The 18,427-nt window shown below is 45.0% G+C and overlaps 1 protein-coding gene across 2 annotated transcripts in view; it reads right to left on the reverse strand.

Annotated features, from left to right (window-relative positions):
- Positions 1–18,427, reverse strand: part of PSTPIP1 (proline-serine-threonine phosphatase interacting protein 1) — a 50,526-nt gene that overhangs the window by 18,442 nt on the left and 13,657 nt on the right. For both annotated transcript variants that reach the window (XM_041427741.1, XM_041427740.1), the window contains 3 exons: positions 15,172–15,272; positions 11,476–11,550; positions 227–261 (listed from right to left, as the gene is read on the reverse strand). In XM_041427741.1, the coding sequence (XP_041283675.1) occupies positions 227–261; positions 11,476–11,550; positions 15,172–15,272 (211 nt within the window). The remainder of the gene's footprint in view (positions 1–226; positions 262–11,475; positions 11,551–15,171; positions 15,273–18,427) is intronic.

An 18,427-nucleotide genomic window follows, 5' to 3' on the forward strand; every position in this document is an offset into this window, starting at 1 on the left:
AATAGCAGGTGCCAGTGACCAGCTACAGTGTCCTATTGGCTCTCATGGTGCTGCATTTTGTGTGAGTGAAAGGGTTTCATTGAGCCTTGGGCACACCTAGGCATCCTTTTTCTCCCCTCTTTGCACTACAGGCTGTGAAAGAAAAGCTGGGAATGGTGTGGGGAACACGATGGACACATTGGGTGCCTGTGTTTCCCAGGTCAGAAGGGAACAGGGAAACACTTACGTTGCTTGAGCATCTCAAATGCTTCCTTCAGTGTGCTGTGGGGCAGAAACAAGACACTTTATTAGTACCGGCTTCTAAGGGTGGGTTGGCAATCCAGGGAAAAAACCTTCCCTCAGAGCCTCAAAGATCCACATAGAGATAAAACCCTTAATGGCCTAGTAATAAAAGCTGACCATGCTAACAAGCACAATAGCATCAATCTGTTACCATCAGGAAACGCAATAAAATGCTCCATGAAGCAGGGAATTGCACCACTCCTTCTGTGCACCCTCTTCCTCAGTCGCACTCTATTTGTGACCGTGAATGTTTACAGCCCTTTCTCTCGTCCTGCACCTTGCAGGTAGCTACCAATGAAACGCCGGCGGCCGGGGGGAATTGGGGTTTTTGGAGCAGTAGCCTGAAGGGTGGAGCGAAACCTGAAGGGTGAAGTGACCTGAAGGGTGGAGCTGTGTGCGGCCCCGTTCCCGAGCTCGGTGCCCGGTCCTGCTCCGCAGCAGCGCCGGCACCGTGTCTGCCGAGCACCCCCGTGCGGCACCGCTCCTGCCTCCCGTTCATCCCCGTGTGCACGGCTCCTGCCCCGCACACTGCCCTGCTCCTCCCTCCCATCCCTGCCCGTGTGCACCGCACACAGCCCCGCACACAGCCCCGCTCCTGCCCCGCACACACCCCCGCTCCTGCCCGCACACAGCCCCGCTCCTGCCCCGCACACAGCCCCGCTCCTGCCCATCCCACAAGCACGGCGTGAGCAGCAAACCACGCCGGGAATGCCGGCGCGCTGCTTAGCGCGGAGCTGCTGGATGCAGGCACGGGGCTCCGCGACAAGGACACGAGAGGCAGCCGCAGACTGGTGTCCTGTCTTTGGCTGGGGCAGTGCATTTCTAGAAGGCACCAGAGACATCAGCACAGATGTGATGAGAGAGCACAAGGTGTGTAAAAGGCATTTTCGACTTAATAAATTCCTTTAGCTCTGAACGTGCAGGCCGGCTGTGTTTGCATACACAGAGGCCAGGGCTGGGGTGTTACTTGGAAGCTTTTCAGATCTGGAAATGATCTCTTCAAGCCCCAGAGTGTGTTGTTCCTGGAAGGAATCTGTTCTGGGCTCTCCGTGGAGCCCTGGTGTGGGCCAGGCAGAGCCCAGGGAAGAGCTGGTGAATGAAGAGCCCCAAATCTCCCCCAAATCTCTCTTCTTGGAGAGCCCAGGAGAGGATGCTATCACTTCCCAGCCACGTGCACCCACAGCTGGGCATGGAAATCTGCATCTCCTGGGCCATTTTGGGAGCCCTTTGAGGCACAGGAAGGATCCTAATTGCCCTGTGTTAATTGTGGCTGGACATCTGTTTGCTGATCAAACATTCTCCCAGCAGGGAGGCTGCCTTGCCAGGCATAAGAAAAATGCACAAGTGAAGGGAAAGGCTGGGCCTGTCCTCAGCAAAAACTGCCTGGAAACCCATTCCAGATCTAAGTTTGTAGAAATATAAGGAAGACTTTCAGACAAAAAAGAAGAGCTGCTTGATTTTTTATCATATTTCAATTCGATTGTAGTGAATCTCCTGAGATAAGCCAGGGAGAACATTCTAGATTGAGTATTTTTAAATGATTTCCTAATAATACTTATACATTTGAAGTTTGTTTTGTAGAAATTAGTCTGGTGTGAAATTTTGATGGAAACTAAATTTTCACACCACAAAGGAAACAAGCAGTATTAGTTTTAGCTAATTAAAAGCTTGGCATTAAAAGACAAGATGAATATCAACAGCAGAGGTAACTTTTTCTAATGGATTATTTTGAAAAAATAAATATATACAAGGAATAAAATTTTCTTTTCCAGTCAGTGATTTCCAATAGGAGGTGGGTAATGTACTAACAACTTCATGCCTGAAACAGGTAAATACTGGAATTAAAAAAAAACTGAGGGCAGTTGCAAACTGGACATACTGTTTGCATTCTATGTTGATTTCTCTTTCTCAGAGATTTTTTTCCCTTTGTTGTTGGTGATTCAAGTTACGCAAAAATGGACCAAATTGCTGCAGTGGATAATAAAAAATAGCATTTTCTCAGTATATATCAAGGACAAAAGCAATTTGCTGCTTTTTTGGTTTCCGGGCACCTGAGCTCCCAGAGCAGTTCATGGCCACAAGCCACCCAGGGAGCTGCTCTCCTTCCTTCTGCTGGCTCTCTGTAAGGCCAAGGGGGTCTCTGCTCTAATAATGCATCTGGCTGTGACCCAAAGAGGGATGAATTTCTCCCCTGCATGGTCTCTAATGGCCTTTTCAGAAATCTCTGGCCTTTTCTTCCTTGTATGAAGGATTTGTCCAGCCAATTCCGTAGCTGCTGACTGGTGCAAGTAGGTTGAAATAGGCTTAAGCCATTTCCTTCCTTATTTTTATAATAATTCTCTAAAATCAGTTAATTGGATCCTTACATCCTTCCAGGGCTTAAAGGGCCAGCAAATATGTCATAATGCCAAATTATACATGTGGGAGAGAATAAATCAATCAAATTTTGACCTGTGGATCCATCAGGACTCCCTTTATGACTCCTGGGCTGCAGCAGCAGTGCTATAGATTTGCTCCTGGATGTTCTGATTATATCAGTGAAATATTTCAGTGCTTCACAGGGTTTAATAACATTTGAAGTTTGTTTTGTAAAAAGTTAGTCTGGTGTGAAATTTTGATGGAAACTAAATTTTCACACCACAAAGGAAACAAGCAGTATTAGTTTCAGCTAATTAAAAGCTTGGCATTAAAAGACAAGATGAATATCAACAGCAGAGGTAACTTTTTCTAATGGATTATTTTGAAAAAATAAATATATACAAGGAATAAAATTTTCTTTTCCAGTCAGTGATTTCCAATAGGAGGTGGGTAATGTACTAACAACTTCATGCCTGAAACAGGTAAATACTAGAATTAAAAAAAAAACAAGGCAGTTGCAAACTGGACATACTGTTTGCATTCTATGTTGATTTCTCTTTCTCAGAGATTTTTTCCCTTTGTTGTTGGTGATTCAAGTTATGCAAAAATGGACCAAATTGCTGTAGTGGATAATGAAAAATAGCACTTTCTCAGTATATATCAAGGACAAAAGCAATTTGCTGCTTTTTTGGTTTCCGGGCACCTGAGCTCCCAGAGCAGTTCATGGCCACACGCCACCCAGGGAGCTGCTCTCCTTCCTTCTGCTGGCTCTCTGTAAGGCCAAGGGGGTCTCTGCTCTAATAATGCATCTGGCTGTGACCCAAAGAGGGATGAATTTCTCCCCTGCATGGTGTCTAATGGCCTTTTCAGAAATCTCTGGCCTTTTCTTCCTTGTATGAAGGATTTGTCCAGCCAATTCCGTAGCTGCTGACTGGTGCAAGTAGGTTGAAATAGGCTTAAGCCATTTCCTTCCTTATTTTTATAATAATTCTCTAAAATCAGTTAATTGGATCCTTACATCCTTCCAGGGCTTAAAGGGCCAGCAAATATGTCATAATGCCAAATTATACATGTGGGAGAGAATAAATCAATCAAATTTTGACCTGTGGATCCATCAGGACTCCCTTTATGACTCCTGGGCTGCAGCAGCAGTGCTATAGATTTGTTCCTGGATGTTCTGATTATATCAGTGAAATATTTCAGTGCTTCACAGGGTTTAATAGAAGTGACTCCAATAGCTGATATATGAATGAGGTTTAATTCTATCTGTGCTGGTGTGGATGTACAGCACCTCTTACTGATTGCTTCTGGGTGGGTTTGGCTTTGCAGTGGGATGATATGGGCTTTACTCTGAGGCATCCAAAGTGAGGACATCTCACTCTCTTGGACACTCTGAAAGTGTTTTACCCTCAGTAGATGCTGCTTGCTTAGCATTCTGGTGGTAATTGATTTCTTGTGTTTGTCCTGTAGCTAAATTAGAAAACCTAGCGTTAAAAACAATTCAAGCACCACTGAAAATCTGACTTTTTTTTTTTTTTTTAATTGTTCACTTCTGAGATTTTCACATGCATTCTGGAAGACTGTCAAACCACTCTGGCTACACACAGAGCTCCAGCCTTCCCTTTGGGCACCCCCACATGGAGAATCCTGCACGTGTCTCCTTGAAAATAAGGCTGCACACAAATTTACTCTGTGTGTTTGTTAAACGACTCCCTGTTGTACACTTAAAGATTGGATTTGTCAAAATTCATTCTGGCTGGAAGCAGGAGTGCCTGACTGGAAGAGGAGGAGCAGGCAGAGCCACCGCAGCATCCTCGGTGGGGGGTTGCCATCTAGTGGTACAAGATTCTTACCGCTTCTTTTGGCTTTTTGTGCTTTTTTATGCTTTCTCTCTCTTTGTTTGTTTGTGGACCTTGCTTTTGCTGAAACACTGAGCTGTGCTGAGCAGTCCTCTGTGCCACGGGGATCATCAGGAATTGCTCTGACCTGCTTCACAGCCAGCAAAGGCAGAATTTTGTTTCACCAGAGCTGTAATCAGCAGAGCCCCGTTACTGGCAGTGCTTGGCGGGCAGCTGTTCTCACCACGTACACTGTTGCACCACACTGTTTTGTCTGTACCTCAATTTTTTCAACCAAGCTTGATAGTTTGGGCATTTGTTCCCAGTACTTTGCCTTTAGACACTGGGTTAACTGAGTAATTTAGAGAGTCCCTTTATATCTTGCACACAGGAAGGTAAAACAGGTTCTTCTAACTGGAAAACCACAGATTGTTTTTAACTTTCTTTCTTTTCTACCTTTGCTTGGTGAATAGAAGTGTGAAATAACCCCACCTTCCTTTTTGGTAGGTTTCTATTTTGACGCTGGTACGATCTACAATGTTCAGTTGCTCTTGCAATTTTTAAAAATACATTTTCTGAAACTGAGAGAAGTGTGTGCCAGATGAACTCTGCAGACAGCTCCCAGCAGTTCTGTCTGCCCTCAGCTCCCAGCAATGTGGATGCCAAGAGCAGAGCTGTGAAACCCTGCAGTGACAGTCCCCTCCGAGGCCACCCTTAACCCCTGCCTCTGCTCCTGGCACACAGGGGACACCCAGTGTGGCTTCACCAACAATTCCTTCTGTGAAACCCAGTGTGGGGATAGCAAAGTGTGGGGAGATGTGTCCAAAATCATCCGCTCTCAACTAATTCCCACCTGGGACTGTGTCTGCGTTGCAGAAGAGAAATGAAGGGGAGGAGTTGTGCTCTTTCAACAGGGAGTACCTGAGTCACAGCCCAGTCCCAGCCAGGCACACAGCACTGCCTGACCTTCTTTAGTGGGCATGTGGTAAAAACACTGAAGAATTCATTTTGCCAGGACGTTTTCTTGTCCTCAGAGGAGCCACAAACAGAAAGGCACCAGCCCTCAGTGCAGCTGGAAGGATTTGTGTCCAGGCCCCAGCTGGGCTGTGCTGTGGAGCCACACGAGTTGTTCTGTCACTGCTGCAGAGGCTGCACTGTGCACCAGCCTGGGCTCAGGGACAGCTCTGCGATTTTGGGGCTTTCATGGCAGCAGCAACCTGTGTGCAGGGCTCCTCTCGTGCTCTGGGGGTTCACATCCACGTTCTGCTGCTTGGCTATTTCCAGGTGTGTCAGGAGGGGCAGCAGCCCTGACCTCAGGGGAAGGGGGGCTGTGTCCTCACTCAGGGCTGGGCACTGGGAGCACACACGTCCCCCCAGACTTTACTGGGGCAGGGCAGCAAACAGGAAGACATCTCCATGTTCCTTCTCCTCCCTGTAAACCTGACATCAAATTAGATTCCTTGTGGCTCCAGAATGAGCTGTGCCATCCAAATCAAAGGTTAAAACAGTCAAAACAAATTTTGTACCTTTAACATAAAACTAAATTTCCTCACATCTCTCACAAAGAGAGTGGCACTGCTCAAAAATGCCTGTCCTCGTCACCAGAGAGCTTATCTAGATCAAACTTAACAGGGACTGAGCAAAGGCTTAGGTCCATTTTCAGAGTCCTGAAAGTTCAAAGTGTTAGTGTATAAATTCTGTGTGGGTTCAGAACATTTGGGTGGAGAATAAGCAACCATGGAAGGATGTGACCTTCCACGCTGACTTTTAGCTTCAGTTCAAAAATGCCTGCTTTGTGTGGAGTAACACAGAGGATTTTGTATATTAAGTGACAGATGCACTATTTTTATCCACAGGAAACAGCAATTGGCATTTCATTACAGATGCCCTCACCTCACACTCACTGAAATGTTCTATTTCAGGCATTGCAGAGAAGAGCAGAGCACATATGGGCTTGAAGGAATTACCCTTTCCAGAGGTCCTAAGGAGGTGGTAGTGGAAAAAAAGGGATGTAAAATGAAGGAAATCATATACATGGGAAGAGACAAGCAGAGCAAATGACAAAAATAGCTGTTGTCAGCCTAGGGAGAGTTTAACCAGCTAATGCATGTTTGCATCAGTTATTTATTTCACAGAAGAACAGAGTTCCCAGAGGCCCTGGTTTGGCTGAAGCTGAGCGTGCAGCTCAGAACTGGGCTCTGTAGCATGTTCTGCTTTCATGTTGCTGTGCTGAGGAGCTGCCCAAAGCCACTGCATGGAAATTCCCAGGCACCTTGCAGCCAGAAGGGTGTTTCCTCTTAAAGGCACAATCTCTAGTGTGAGAAGCACCACTGCTGTGTACATTCCCAGCAAACAGTTGCAACTGTGATCTCAGTCTGTAACTTGGCTGAAAATCCCAGTTTCTGTACATCCTCTCCCATGTGTGCACCACTGAGGGTACAAACACTGCCCTTTAAACTTCAAAACCTGTAGTTCTTTCTCCCCTGCTGGATATGGGTATAAGCTGTCATTTGCCAAGAAAACATGGCTGTAGGTTTGTCAACAGCTTTTTGTAATTTCTTTTATGAGTAGAGACTAGGAAATGGTGATGCAGATTTCATTTTTTTAGTTTAAAAAGTGGGATAACAGGCATGCATTGCTTTACCTATTGACTCAGTGGATGCTAAAATGTTTCAGGGCTCCAAACAATAAAAACAAGAAAACACTGGAGGCTATTCCATAGAAAGCTGCTATTGGTGTGGCATCCTGTGAACTTACTGATTGCTATGGCTAGATTGTTTAGAAGAAAAATCTTTATGTGCTTGCCCTGTTGTTCTACGCTTCCCTTGGGATCTAGTGTTGGGGACAGAACATTAAGGTGAAGGGGTTAGTCTGAGCTTCTGTGATCCTTCATGCAGTCTTAGACTGAAGTGTGTGCATCCTTCTGTGCATTGAAATGGGCTTGCCAAGGCCTGTAGCAACTGCTGAGGGAGAGCTGTGCCATGGGTTGGGAAGAGGGAAGGAGTTTGTACCAGCTGCAGTGCTTTTGGAAGGACCAGCAGCTTACTGAGTGATGGTGCCCTTTGGCTGTTAGCACTTAGAGGGAACTGCTTCTTGAGCTGGAAGCTGGTGTGTTTGTTTGCTCTGTCAGTGGTACCCAGCACCAGCTTCTTTTAGAAAAAGAAAAAAACCCCTTCCTGGCTTTTTCTAAAAATAAGAAAAGGTGCAGTGTCACCATCATATTTTCTGAAAAATCTCTTTGCCCAGGATTCTTTTCCTGGGAAGCTGAGAGGCCTCAGGGAAAAATGTAAATAATAATTATCTGATTTGCTTCTCTTGTTTTACTGCTTTAGAATGCAGTAGGTGATTGTTTGATTGGTTTCATGTGAATTGTTTTTACTTAATGACCAATCACAGTCCAGCTGTGTCAGGACTCTGGCGAGTCACGAGTTTTCATGATTCATTCTTGTTAAACCTTCTGATGTATCCTTTCTCTATCTTTTAGTATAGTTTTAGTATAGCATTCTATCATATCATATCAATCATATCATATCATGTCATGTCATATCATGTCATGTCATATCATAATAAATTAACCTTCTAAGGACACAGATTCATCAATTCCTCCTCTGTCCTGGGAACTCCAGAAACAACCCGAGTGCAGTGTGTCTGCCTTGCTGGTTTTGGTGCTGTCAGACACATCCTGACCCGTGGGCTCCCAGGGCCATTCTGCCCTGCTGTGCCCAGGAGCAGAGGGGCCCTGGCCAGTCCCTGCTGCAGCAGCAGCACCAGACCTTGGCCCTGCTAGCCCTGAGCTCAGAGTGGTTCTCAGTGCTGGGGGGTCTTCAGAGGACACTCCACGTCTCTTCCCCCAGGTCACTGATGTCACAGCTGGTGCTGGCCCTGAAGGGCTCTGTGTGCCTGGCCTGGAGCTGTCCCTGCCAGGCCTGGGACAAAGCTCTCTGTCAGAGCAGCTGGAGCCATGCTTAGGGAACATCCAGGGATACAGGATGGCATCCTGGTGGCTGCTGTCACCTAGAGTCTTCTTGAATCAAGAGAGAGTGGTCCCAGAGTTGCTGTTACATTCCAGTTAGCCTTCCTTACAATCTTTTGAGTCAGCAGCATATTCCTTCATCTGTGTCTTTGGTGAACAAAAAAGGGCAGTAGCATCTATTTATACATTTAGCTGAGTTCAGCAAGTTGCTCCAGCTGAAGCAGAATTTGGGGGGAGAAGGAGCAAGCCTGAAAAAATGTTGAAATTGTTCTTTTCTTTGATTCCAAAATAAATGCTTTTAAAATCTAGGGCAGGCTTGGGAGAGAAGTGTTTTCTGCAGCAGTGGCCACCACGTGGTGCAGTGGGCCATCACCTTCTCCAGGCTGCTCTGGTGCTTGGCATTTACTCATCTTCTCATAGCCTGCACCTTGTTTTGTGCTGTCCTGACTGTGCTGAAATATCAACCTCAGCCTTGCAGTTGTTTCTCTTAAGGTCTTCTGGGAATTTTCTCATGCTGGAAGGTTTTGGGTGTTTGTTGTGGATGCATTTTTTATGTTCCTTTTATAGATTTTTTTGAAAGGGTATCAGGTACCCTCCTGATATTAGCAACTACTGTGGTGTGAATTTCCCAGGAGAAGTGACAGAATGCCTTAGTATCTTGAGATATTTTAAAGGTGGCTAAATTTAAGACTAGAGGACAATAATTTTGCATTAGCAAGAAAATGACTGAATGATTTAAAATTAGTAATTCCTGCTCCTCTGCCATACATAGCATGGCACAGGAATGTCTGTAAAAAAACCCTGGAAGCTACTTTTTTTTTGGGTGATTGTCAGATGGAAGTTTTAGGTACAAATACATTAGACTTTAAGAAATACTGCTACCCAAAACTGCATTTGAAGATGTGAACAGCCCTGCTCAGCCTATCAAGTACTTGTAGCTCTATTAGTACTTAGTATGCTGGATGAAAATAGGGAGTCCTATAAAGAGGAAACACTTGGAAAAATGCACTGGCACAGTTGCAGCACAGTCCTTTCAAGCTTTTCTTATTATAGAGAGTACATAGATTCCCTCCCTCAAGTCTCCCTGAAGGACTGACCTTGAGGGCAGAACTGCTGCCAGCAATCAATGTCATATAAACAAACAGAAACTTCACACTGAGGAGAACACACAGGCACAGAAAATTCAGCAATTTTTAGGCATCAAAACCAAACACTGCATTTTCTTGTGTTGTTCCAGCCCTGGACAGACTTTAGTTTTCTCTGATTTTTTGTTTGCCCTGGACAAATGCCCTTGACTCTGTGTAATTCCTTAAACAATCAGAGGATGCTGGATAAGAGAGAGCTAAGTGTCCTCTCTGCTTCAGACCAGACACAGTAAGACACTTGCTCTGATAAAAGCATCAGCACAGAGCTGGTCTCTCCCTGGCCAGGTGTGGCTTATGGAAACACAGTAAATCAGCCACAGCACAGCTTTGTTTGTGTATTCAGCCTTCCCTCCATGCCAAGCTATAAAATTGCTGGATCAAAGTGGGGCTGGGCCCAAGTCCAAATTTCCCCCCACCTTGAGGAGAACTTGAATCCATATCCCAACACTGAGACTTGGCTCTGCTTCTAAATCAAGCTCTCATAATCTCTTGAGAATAAGCAGACCCATGAATTGTGCACTGAGTTACCAAAGGGCAGCCAAAGCTGCTTGTTGCTGAACACATTTGCTCTGCCTGTCCTGTGTTGCCAGTAAAGGAGTTGAGGTGAAGCCTTTCTTTGATCCTGGAATGCTGATCTCAGCCTTTGGGTTGAGAAAAACCCATCCATTCTTAACCTGAAGTTTTAATTTCAGAATATTTCTTCTTCTCTTTCCTTTTCACCGATTAGGTCAGTGAACTGAGCCACCAGGGAGGCAGAAGCCATCTCCTGGGAGTGTGGCATCCCTGGGTGCTGCTCAGGGACCAGGCAGAGCTGGAGCACTGGCAGGGCAAGCCTTGCACATTCCCCTGGCATTACCCAGCACTTGGGTAGGCACAGCAGTGTCTGTGCCAGCCTTGCTGTGCCACCAGCGAGCCACAGCGGTGCTGGGGGATCGCTGGCACCTGCCTGCCATGGCAGGGCAGAGCTTTGGTGTCAAGCTTCCCCATAAAATATGGACAGGAAACCACTTGCACTGGCAGTGATAAATCAACGTGAAAAGGAGACTGCAATTAAGAAATGAGATATGGGATGGAGGAGGGGAGCAGGCCCCAGGGATCAATAGAGCTGGTTTGTGTTTAGATTGAGGTCTTCTCTTTCAGGAGCGTCTTCTGTGACCCCACATCTTCATCCTCTGCCATCTTATTACTGTATTATTACTTGTTACAATAATGACAAAATGTCTCATTATTGCAGCTGCCATCAATAATAGCAGCAGTTTATCAGCAGTGTTTATTAAGTTAAATTCCTTACCAATATCTATCTTCCCCTCCCAACACAATTTATACATCATTTAATATAGTAATGGAGGAGACAGAGAAAAATATATGTCATCTTAGTGTATTTCAGTAGTTCCATTGAATTATTTCAAATTAGGTCCCTTCAAAGAAATTTACATTTTGTATTCCTAAGCTAAGCCTTTCTTCCTGCTGCAGAAGCTGATTTTTGGGCTCTTTGTATTTCTGTCACAGCCTCTCAGTGTTCATCAGCTTTCCAGAATTGTCAAGCCACCATCCTCAACATTTCACAACCTTTTCCGTTCTCTTTTTTCCCCATCATTTGGTCTGCTTTAGGAAGCAAATATTAAACATTAAGAATCTTGAAATAAAAAAATAAAAAAAAATCTCAGGAAAGGACCTACTGGCAGTTTCTAAATAGAGACTATTCACAAATAATGAATCCCACTGTGAAGGACTGTGGTGTTTCCCCACTTTCCCTATACATTGTGAAGAGTTGTGTACTGAAATGAGTGGTTGTGCCCTCATTCACAGGCAAAACACAGAAGTCTGGTATTTCTTCCACAATAATTTTGTTTGCAGTGATAATAAAAGTATTCCTTACTTGATTTCTGTTTGTCCTCCTGCTTTTCGGGCAATTTGAACCAGCTCTTTCCCATATCTCTCTTCTGCTTGTGCTCTGTTAAAAGAAAAACTTACTCAATTTCTCTTAGTGGTACCAGGATCACATTTACACAAATCCTGTAATTGTACCTGAGGTGCAAAACATCAGAAATGCAACTTATTTGATTTCTCTGTCTCCTCAATCCTAATGCTGTTAGTTAACCTCTGAAATACTTTGGGTAAGTTATTTCTGGAAGAAATGAGATAAAAATGAAGCCCATCTTCATGGCTTTGATTACTGTGGAATGCTGTGTTCAGCTCTGCCCCCAAAACATGGATTCTTGGGAAGAAGGAGGTGAACAGAGACAATATGAAGGTGTTCAGAACAGAACAAAAGGAACTTAAAAATGATGGCTGACTCAATCCATGAAAACAGCGGCTGTGAGGGCAGTGAAGAGTAGGTTCCAAAGGATTCATCCAAGAAATGTTGAGAATAAATGGGAGCCAAGGGTAGCAGGAGTATTTCCATCCATTACAAAGATGAGACACTGCTGGAAGAGCTGCCATGGAGGCTGGGGGCAAAGGAGCCTTGGTGGTTGTGTGGTGAGGCTGGGGCAGCTTTGTGGAAGGGACAATGTCACCTAATGGGGAACTGTAACTGGTGACTCAGGAAAGTGGCTCTGTTTCTATGGTTAATAAAGAAATACAAATATTTCCTTTGCTTTCCCTTCCCCCAGCACTGGAGGAAACCTCTATTCTCTTTTAAAAAAAGTATTTGTACTAAATGTGCTACTTCCTTTCTCCTGGGGGCAAGACCAGGGTGGAACCAAGTTGTCAGTCTTGAGCAGCTGCTAAAAACTATGGGATGGTCAATAATAAATAATGAACAGATAGCCTGGTGCTACCACCTGGAGGGAGGGATGATTTTGTTTAGGGTCCAGTTCTCAAAAGCAGTTTCAAAGCATTTCAAACTGTTTTGGGCTGAAACTTGGCACCTTAGAGAAACGTACTCTTTTGATGTGGGTGTAAGGCCGTACAACCCTGCTGGGTTTTAGTCCCATCAATCTTCCCACTTGCCGGGAGGTGCTTTGTATGCCTTTTCCAGCAGTTTGAAGGCTGGTCTTGCAGTTTTGCCCCACGGCAGCTGTTGGGGTGGGTCCCTGAGAGGGTCCCACCGCCCCTCCTGCTGCCCCTGGGCTCTGGGAGCACCTTGCCTTGCAGCCAAGGTGCTCAGGTGCAAACCCACATCTCCTGGCACCCGAGGCAGGCTCATGCCAGGACTCTCCCCAGCCCAAGGAGATCAGTCAGGCTGCTGGGGCAGCAGTGCTGGCCCTGCAGCAGGAGCAGAGTGTTCCTGGCCTCTGTCCATGGCTGCTACGTGTGGAACACTGCATGTGCTGCTGCTGCACCCAGAACTGCTGTGTTTCAGTGGGGTGTTCCTACATCACTGCTTGGCATTCCTGTTAGAGGAATAGGGTGCAAATCATGGTGACAGGCCATGCAGAGGCACCACTTCTTTTTCATGTTAGATGAATGAAATTTCATCAAAATGGAAATACGCTCCAGACACATAATGCTGCAGAAGAAGAGCAGATTAATTTTCTTCTGATTTCAGTATCAAGAAACTCTTCTGTGTCAGAGGCTTTGCTTAGTGCCAGTGCCTGTGAAGCAATGAGAATTACTCCAGTAATTACTCCCCCTTTGCTTGCTCAGTACACAGGTATCTCATGGAAAAAAGCATGGCCAGCTTTTAAGCCAGTCCCAGCTCCTGAAACCTCAGCATGGATGGGACTGGATTAGGCCAGGATCAGATGAATTTGACAGGAGGCTGACACCATCTCTTCACGTCTTTATGCTGCTTTTTCCACTTTCCAGCAGTCCTGCACACAGCTTCTAGGTTTCCCTGCAGCCATTCAGAGATAGAACATACTTTGTGTTTTAACCCTGGGCTTTGTTCTGGAATACAACTGGAATACAATTGCTTTCTCACTCCCAAACCTCTTAGGCCCTTCTCTGGGCTAGTTAGGGGATTTGTGGTTGGAAGTTTTGTTTTGTGGAGTGTTAGTGTGGCCAGGGCCAGGGCAGCTGCTTTCAGGACTGCAGGAGTCCTTGCTGAAACTCCAACGTGAACCATATGGTATGGGCAGCCTCTAGGAAGAGAGATTCATCCCATCCTTTGATCTTCTGCTGGGTCATTCCTACGAGTGACGTGAGGACAAGCTGAAACAAACATCTGCCAGTGATAAACTGGAAATCACATCTTTGACTTGGTGCCCATTCTCTTCTCCTTTTCCTCCCCCCAGCAGGCACGTACACACACAGGCACACACACCTACATACCATCTCTGCAATGTCTTGGGGGTGTGAAAAATCCCATGGAAATATTTGCAAAATGACTGTACATGTATTTTTTCTTCTTTATGGAAAGAACTTTGTGCCTCCACCATAAACCAGGAAAAACCTTATCCTGCAACTTTCAGAAGCCTCTGTGATATTTTGGAAGAAGCACAGGCGTGTGTAGCATCTGATGCAGAATTGCACTGCCCACGGCCTGCAGTGCAGTTCTGGTCTCTGCAAGGTATGAGGCACAAAGGAGCTATTTTAAACACTGGCAGCTAAGCTGCCATCAGGCAGATGTGACTTCAGGACTGTGTGATGTGTGCCAATACCACAGGCTTCCACTGGTGGTTGAGAAAAGCAACTTAAATAGCTTCAGGTTTAGATGGGAGACTTCACAGGATGTGAAACGGCCACCTTTGAGTCTGACAAGTCACACCCCTTTGCAAGTCCTAGGGCTTTAAAATCAGCCTTCAGAAAAACACTCTAAACCCAAAAAAGTAGATGGGGACAGCATGGGAAGAAAAAGCAGGAAGGCAGAGCAATATTCATAAGGTGACAGTGCTGAGATGAGCTGCTCTGAGATTGCCTCCTGGATATATAAGCCCTGTTTGTGTGGTCTTTCCTGCATGCCATGCCTGAGTAAGTGTGTGCTTCATGCTACATGCTGAAGCTGCTGAAGGCACCTAAAAACAGAACCAAATTTCAGGGCTGTTTTTCTAAGTCACAGCTACAAAAATGAATGGCAAAGGAGCCAGAGCAGCAGTGTGATACATATTTTCTCACCCATAAAATTGTCAGCTGTCCATAGTTGCTGTTGAGAAGCACCAAGAAGCACATAATCAGGAGCATAAACTACAACATCGTTACTCAAAGCCTGCTAAGGCTGGTGAACAACAGGGGCTGGTTTGAGTGTCTGGGTAAGGCTTTAGGTAGCATTTTATGTAGCTTTGTATTTGAAAAACGTCTCATTTTTGGCAGGAAACTGAAACAGTGCCTGTGGCAACAGCATGTTCAAAGAGAAACAAAAATGTGCAAGTCATTTTTGCCCTGCAAAAGGGGAAACTTAAAAATGCTACTTGTGGATGTAGGTGCTACTGTGTGCTTCTGGACTCATAATGAGGAGCTTAGTGGAGCTCTGGGTTTCTGACTCTTTCAACCTTCTTTTCCCTTCTCAAGTCTTTGAGATTTCTATTTATCGACCTTCACAGCACAAGGCTGGGATTCAAATTACTCAGGTTTTTATATGAAACCTCATAACAATACCAAACTGAGAAACAGCCTGCTATTCCCTTCCAGATGCCAAATGAGACAAAAAAAGGAGGCTGTTCACACTTTTTTTCACTCTGGTTTTCAATACCTCTGCTTGAGCAAATCCTCCACATCTTTGCACATCTTCTTCCCCTCCAGTAGCCGCTGTACGAGCACCTCGTAGCCAGTGTGGAAGGTGAACTCCTTGCACTGAAGACAGAAAGAAAAAGTAATAGCTGTTAAGCACATCAGTTCCTGTTACCTTAAATGTAATTCTTGATTCTTAATTCCTCTTACTATATTTCTAAAAACAAAGGTCAGAGTCAGCTCAGTACAAATATCAGCCTGTGGGGCAGTGACTGTGCCACCTGGGCAGCGGTGTTTTCATGGACAGCATTTCTGTGTTCTGCTCCTCCCACTGCCTCACAACAGGATCTGGACAAGCCATTTTTCCACAGGGAGCCTGAGTTAACCAGTACATAGTGATAATGCTATTGAAAATGTAGTGGGGACTGTTTTCTGAGCTTTATGTTACAGCATTATGGTAAAATCACGGGCTGTGAAACCATAAAGAGAATGAGTGTGTTCCTTCCCTCAAGCAGTTTATCTACAATACAAGCCCTTACATATGAACTGAATGCAGTTTATACATCCATCCACTGTCCCCTAAGCAGTTACCATTTAATAAATGGGTTACTTTATTACTTTCCACCACCACTGTGAAGAAGACAGCTGTTTAAGTTTTGGTACTTGGAAAAGATTCTCTGGCAAGCAACTGCTGAGCACTTGGGCTTGTGCCTTGGCTTCCTATTGCTGGGACTGGAGAGGAGCAGGGGAGTTCTGGGGATGAATGGAGGCGGTCCATGGCAGCCTCAGCCAGGTGAGGTGCTGCTCACACAGGCCTTGGGGCTTCTGTGGTGATTTGCAGACCTAGGAACATTTTTTTTTTGGTTCTTTAAGAGCTAGGATAAATTTCTGCAGACAATCGATGTAAACCTACAGGCTGTAGTAACATTTCCAGTGTCACAGTCCATTGTTAAAGCCATTACCCCTGAAGAAACAAGATCTCAAGCCCAAAACATTAGTTTTCCTAATGTTTCCAAGGGCAATTTACATACACATCACAGGAAGGGGTCCTGCTGTGAAATAAATGAGAAGCAGCAAGTTTTGCCATTCAGAGACAAAAGTAGGAAAGCTTCTGGGTAATACCCTGACAATGGACTTAGCACTTCCCCCTCTCTCTTTTTTTTTTGAGGACATTCCAATGGCAGAAGGCATTGCTGCTGCAAAAAAAAATTACTATAAATGCCTCCCTCTGCCTGGCAGAAACTCTGGTCAGATGCTCCACAACCAACTCACACCCCCAGCATTTTAATTGTATATTTTCAGATGCAATCAGCTATATCCCATAGCTGTGTACACAGCTTTCTTGTCCCAGAAATGCTGCCCATGAGGTAAGAGAAAATATCCTGTGGGTTGGTATCACCACAGCAGTCAGCCACTGCCACAGGCAATGAAGGCAGAGTGATAAGCTCATCGTGAAGTTAGTCTGCCTTTCTGTTCAATATCTCTCTTTGTCCAGTGAATGCTAAAACTCAACTGGTGTCTTTCCCCACCTCTTTTAAACTGGTGCAGTTGTTACACTGAAAGGACGACAAATTCTTTATGTCTGAGAGAACTCTTATTAAATTCCCTAAGCAGAGAATGCAACCCCAACTTGTTATAACCCAAAAACATGCACACAAACACAGCAGTGTGCTGGGGTCAGCCTGATGGGCTGAGTCCACTGGGCAGTTTCATCAGGCCCCTGGAAGCATCGCTGCCTGCCAGGTTCCTCTGGGGTTTGTTCCTCTACCTGGTCCTTGTCGAGAGATTTGGCTCCTAAGGAGGACTCATTTAATCTATCTTCATTTTGGGGGGCATTCATCTCAAAATTTGCTTCCTTGTCCTCCTCTGTGTTCCCAAAGAATGCGGAGGCCCTGTTTCAGAGCCACCAGGGTCAGAAATCCAAACCAGGGCTCGCAGGCAGAGCTCTGGCTGTGCTCTGAACAGCTCGTGCCACCTGCCTGGGCTGCAGAGGGAGAGGAAACGCCACAGCCAGGGTGAGACAAGTGTGAGCTGCTCTGGTCACTCATCCTGCAGCACTGCTTCTTAATTTCCAACCACAAGGGAGCCATGAATCACTCAGGTTTCAGCTTACTTACACAAATGTTTCTCTTTTATTTCAACAGCTCTATTTCTTCTTTCACGTGTTGTACAACTGCATCCTCTCTCAGCCTCTCCCTGCATCCAAACAAACCTCCTCTGCCCTTTCCTGGCATTCTGCTTTGTCATCCCATTGATTCCCATGTGTTGTTATAGCACCTGTTCAAGGCTGAATAAATCCCTGTTGGACAAGGATGATGCTTTACCACTCCAGTAAAGACCAAGTAACGCTTTTTACCATGGCATTAATGTCAGCTCTCAAAAAAACACTTTTGGTCCATCAGAGGATTGTATTTGCCTTCTTTCACTATCAAATCATAGCAGTGGCACTTAAATGAGCTATGATCTAGAGATATACCTGAAATTCTCTCCCTCCTGCTATTTTATTCAACAAGGTCTCAGAGTATATTGGATTTTTTCATTACTGATCTCTTACTCCCATTTTGCACTTTGAAACTTTGATTTTTATCTGTTTTCTGTTACCTCATGCTTGAAGGTTATCAGATACTTCCTGTACAATATTTCATCCTACCTATTTGTTTCAAGCACAGCTATTTCCAGCCCATTCTTCAGGTCTTATGGCAGGATCCAGCACCTCCCCCATATCAGTGTCTTTGCCCATTTTAGAGTTCTTCCCCTGCTTTGTCTGTTCAGCCCCGTTGTGTTTTTATCTAGTGTCTTAAGGATTTCCTGTGTAGCACCATAACTGACCCCACATTTTCTTTGTCAAGACAATCAGACAGCAAGATTGGATCTCATTAAACAACTGTCTAGCCTTGCTAAGCTGTCTCGCCTCTATTCTATTTTCCATTTACCATTTTGTGTTATAATTAGCACCCGCATTGAGTGGTTTTGCAAAAGCTGTTAAGCTGCACTAGTCAGACAATGCTTGGTACTTCTCAGGAAAGATTTCGTTATGATTCTAAGAACTAATGAATAGTCAAAGAACTATTTTATATTTTTTAGAAATTAGAAAAATGCTTTAATTAGATAATAAGTATAGGCATTAAATGTGTAAAACATCATTTGCTTATACTAAAATCTAGTTGCTTAGAAGAGGGCGATTTGACTCACCACCAGTAATTTCTCTCATTGCCAGTAAAGGGATTCTGCGTAGTCAAAGCCTGTGTGGCTGTGAAAGAGGATTTAATCCTTGTTAC

The sequence above is a fragment of the Onychostruthus taczanowskii genome, unplaced genomic scaffold (genome assembly GCF_017590055.1).
Source record: "Onychostruthus taczanowskii isolate IOZ18803 unplaced genomic scaffold, ASM1759005v1 scaffold118, whole genome shotgun sequence".
NCBI lineage: Eukaryota > Metazoa > Chordata > Aves > Passeriformes > Passeridae > Onychostruthus > Onychostruthus taczanowskii.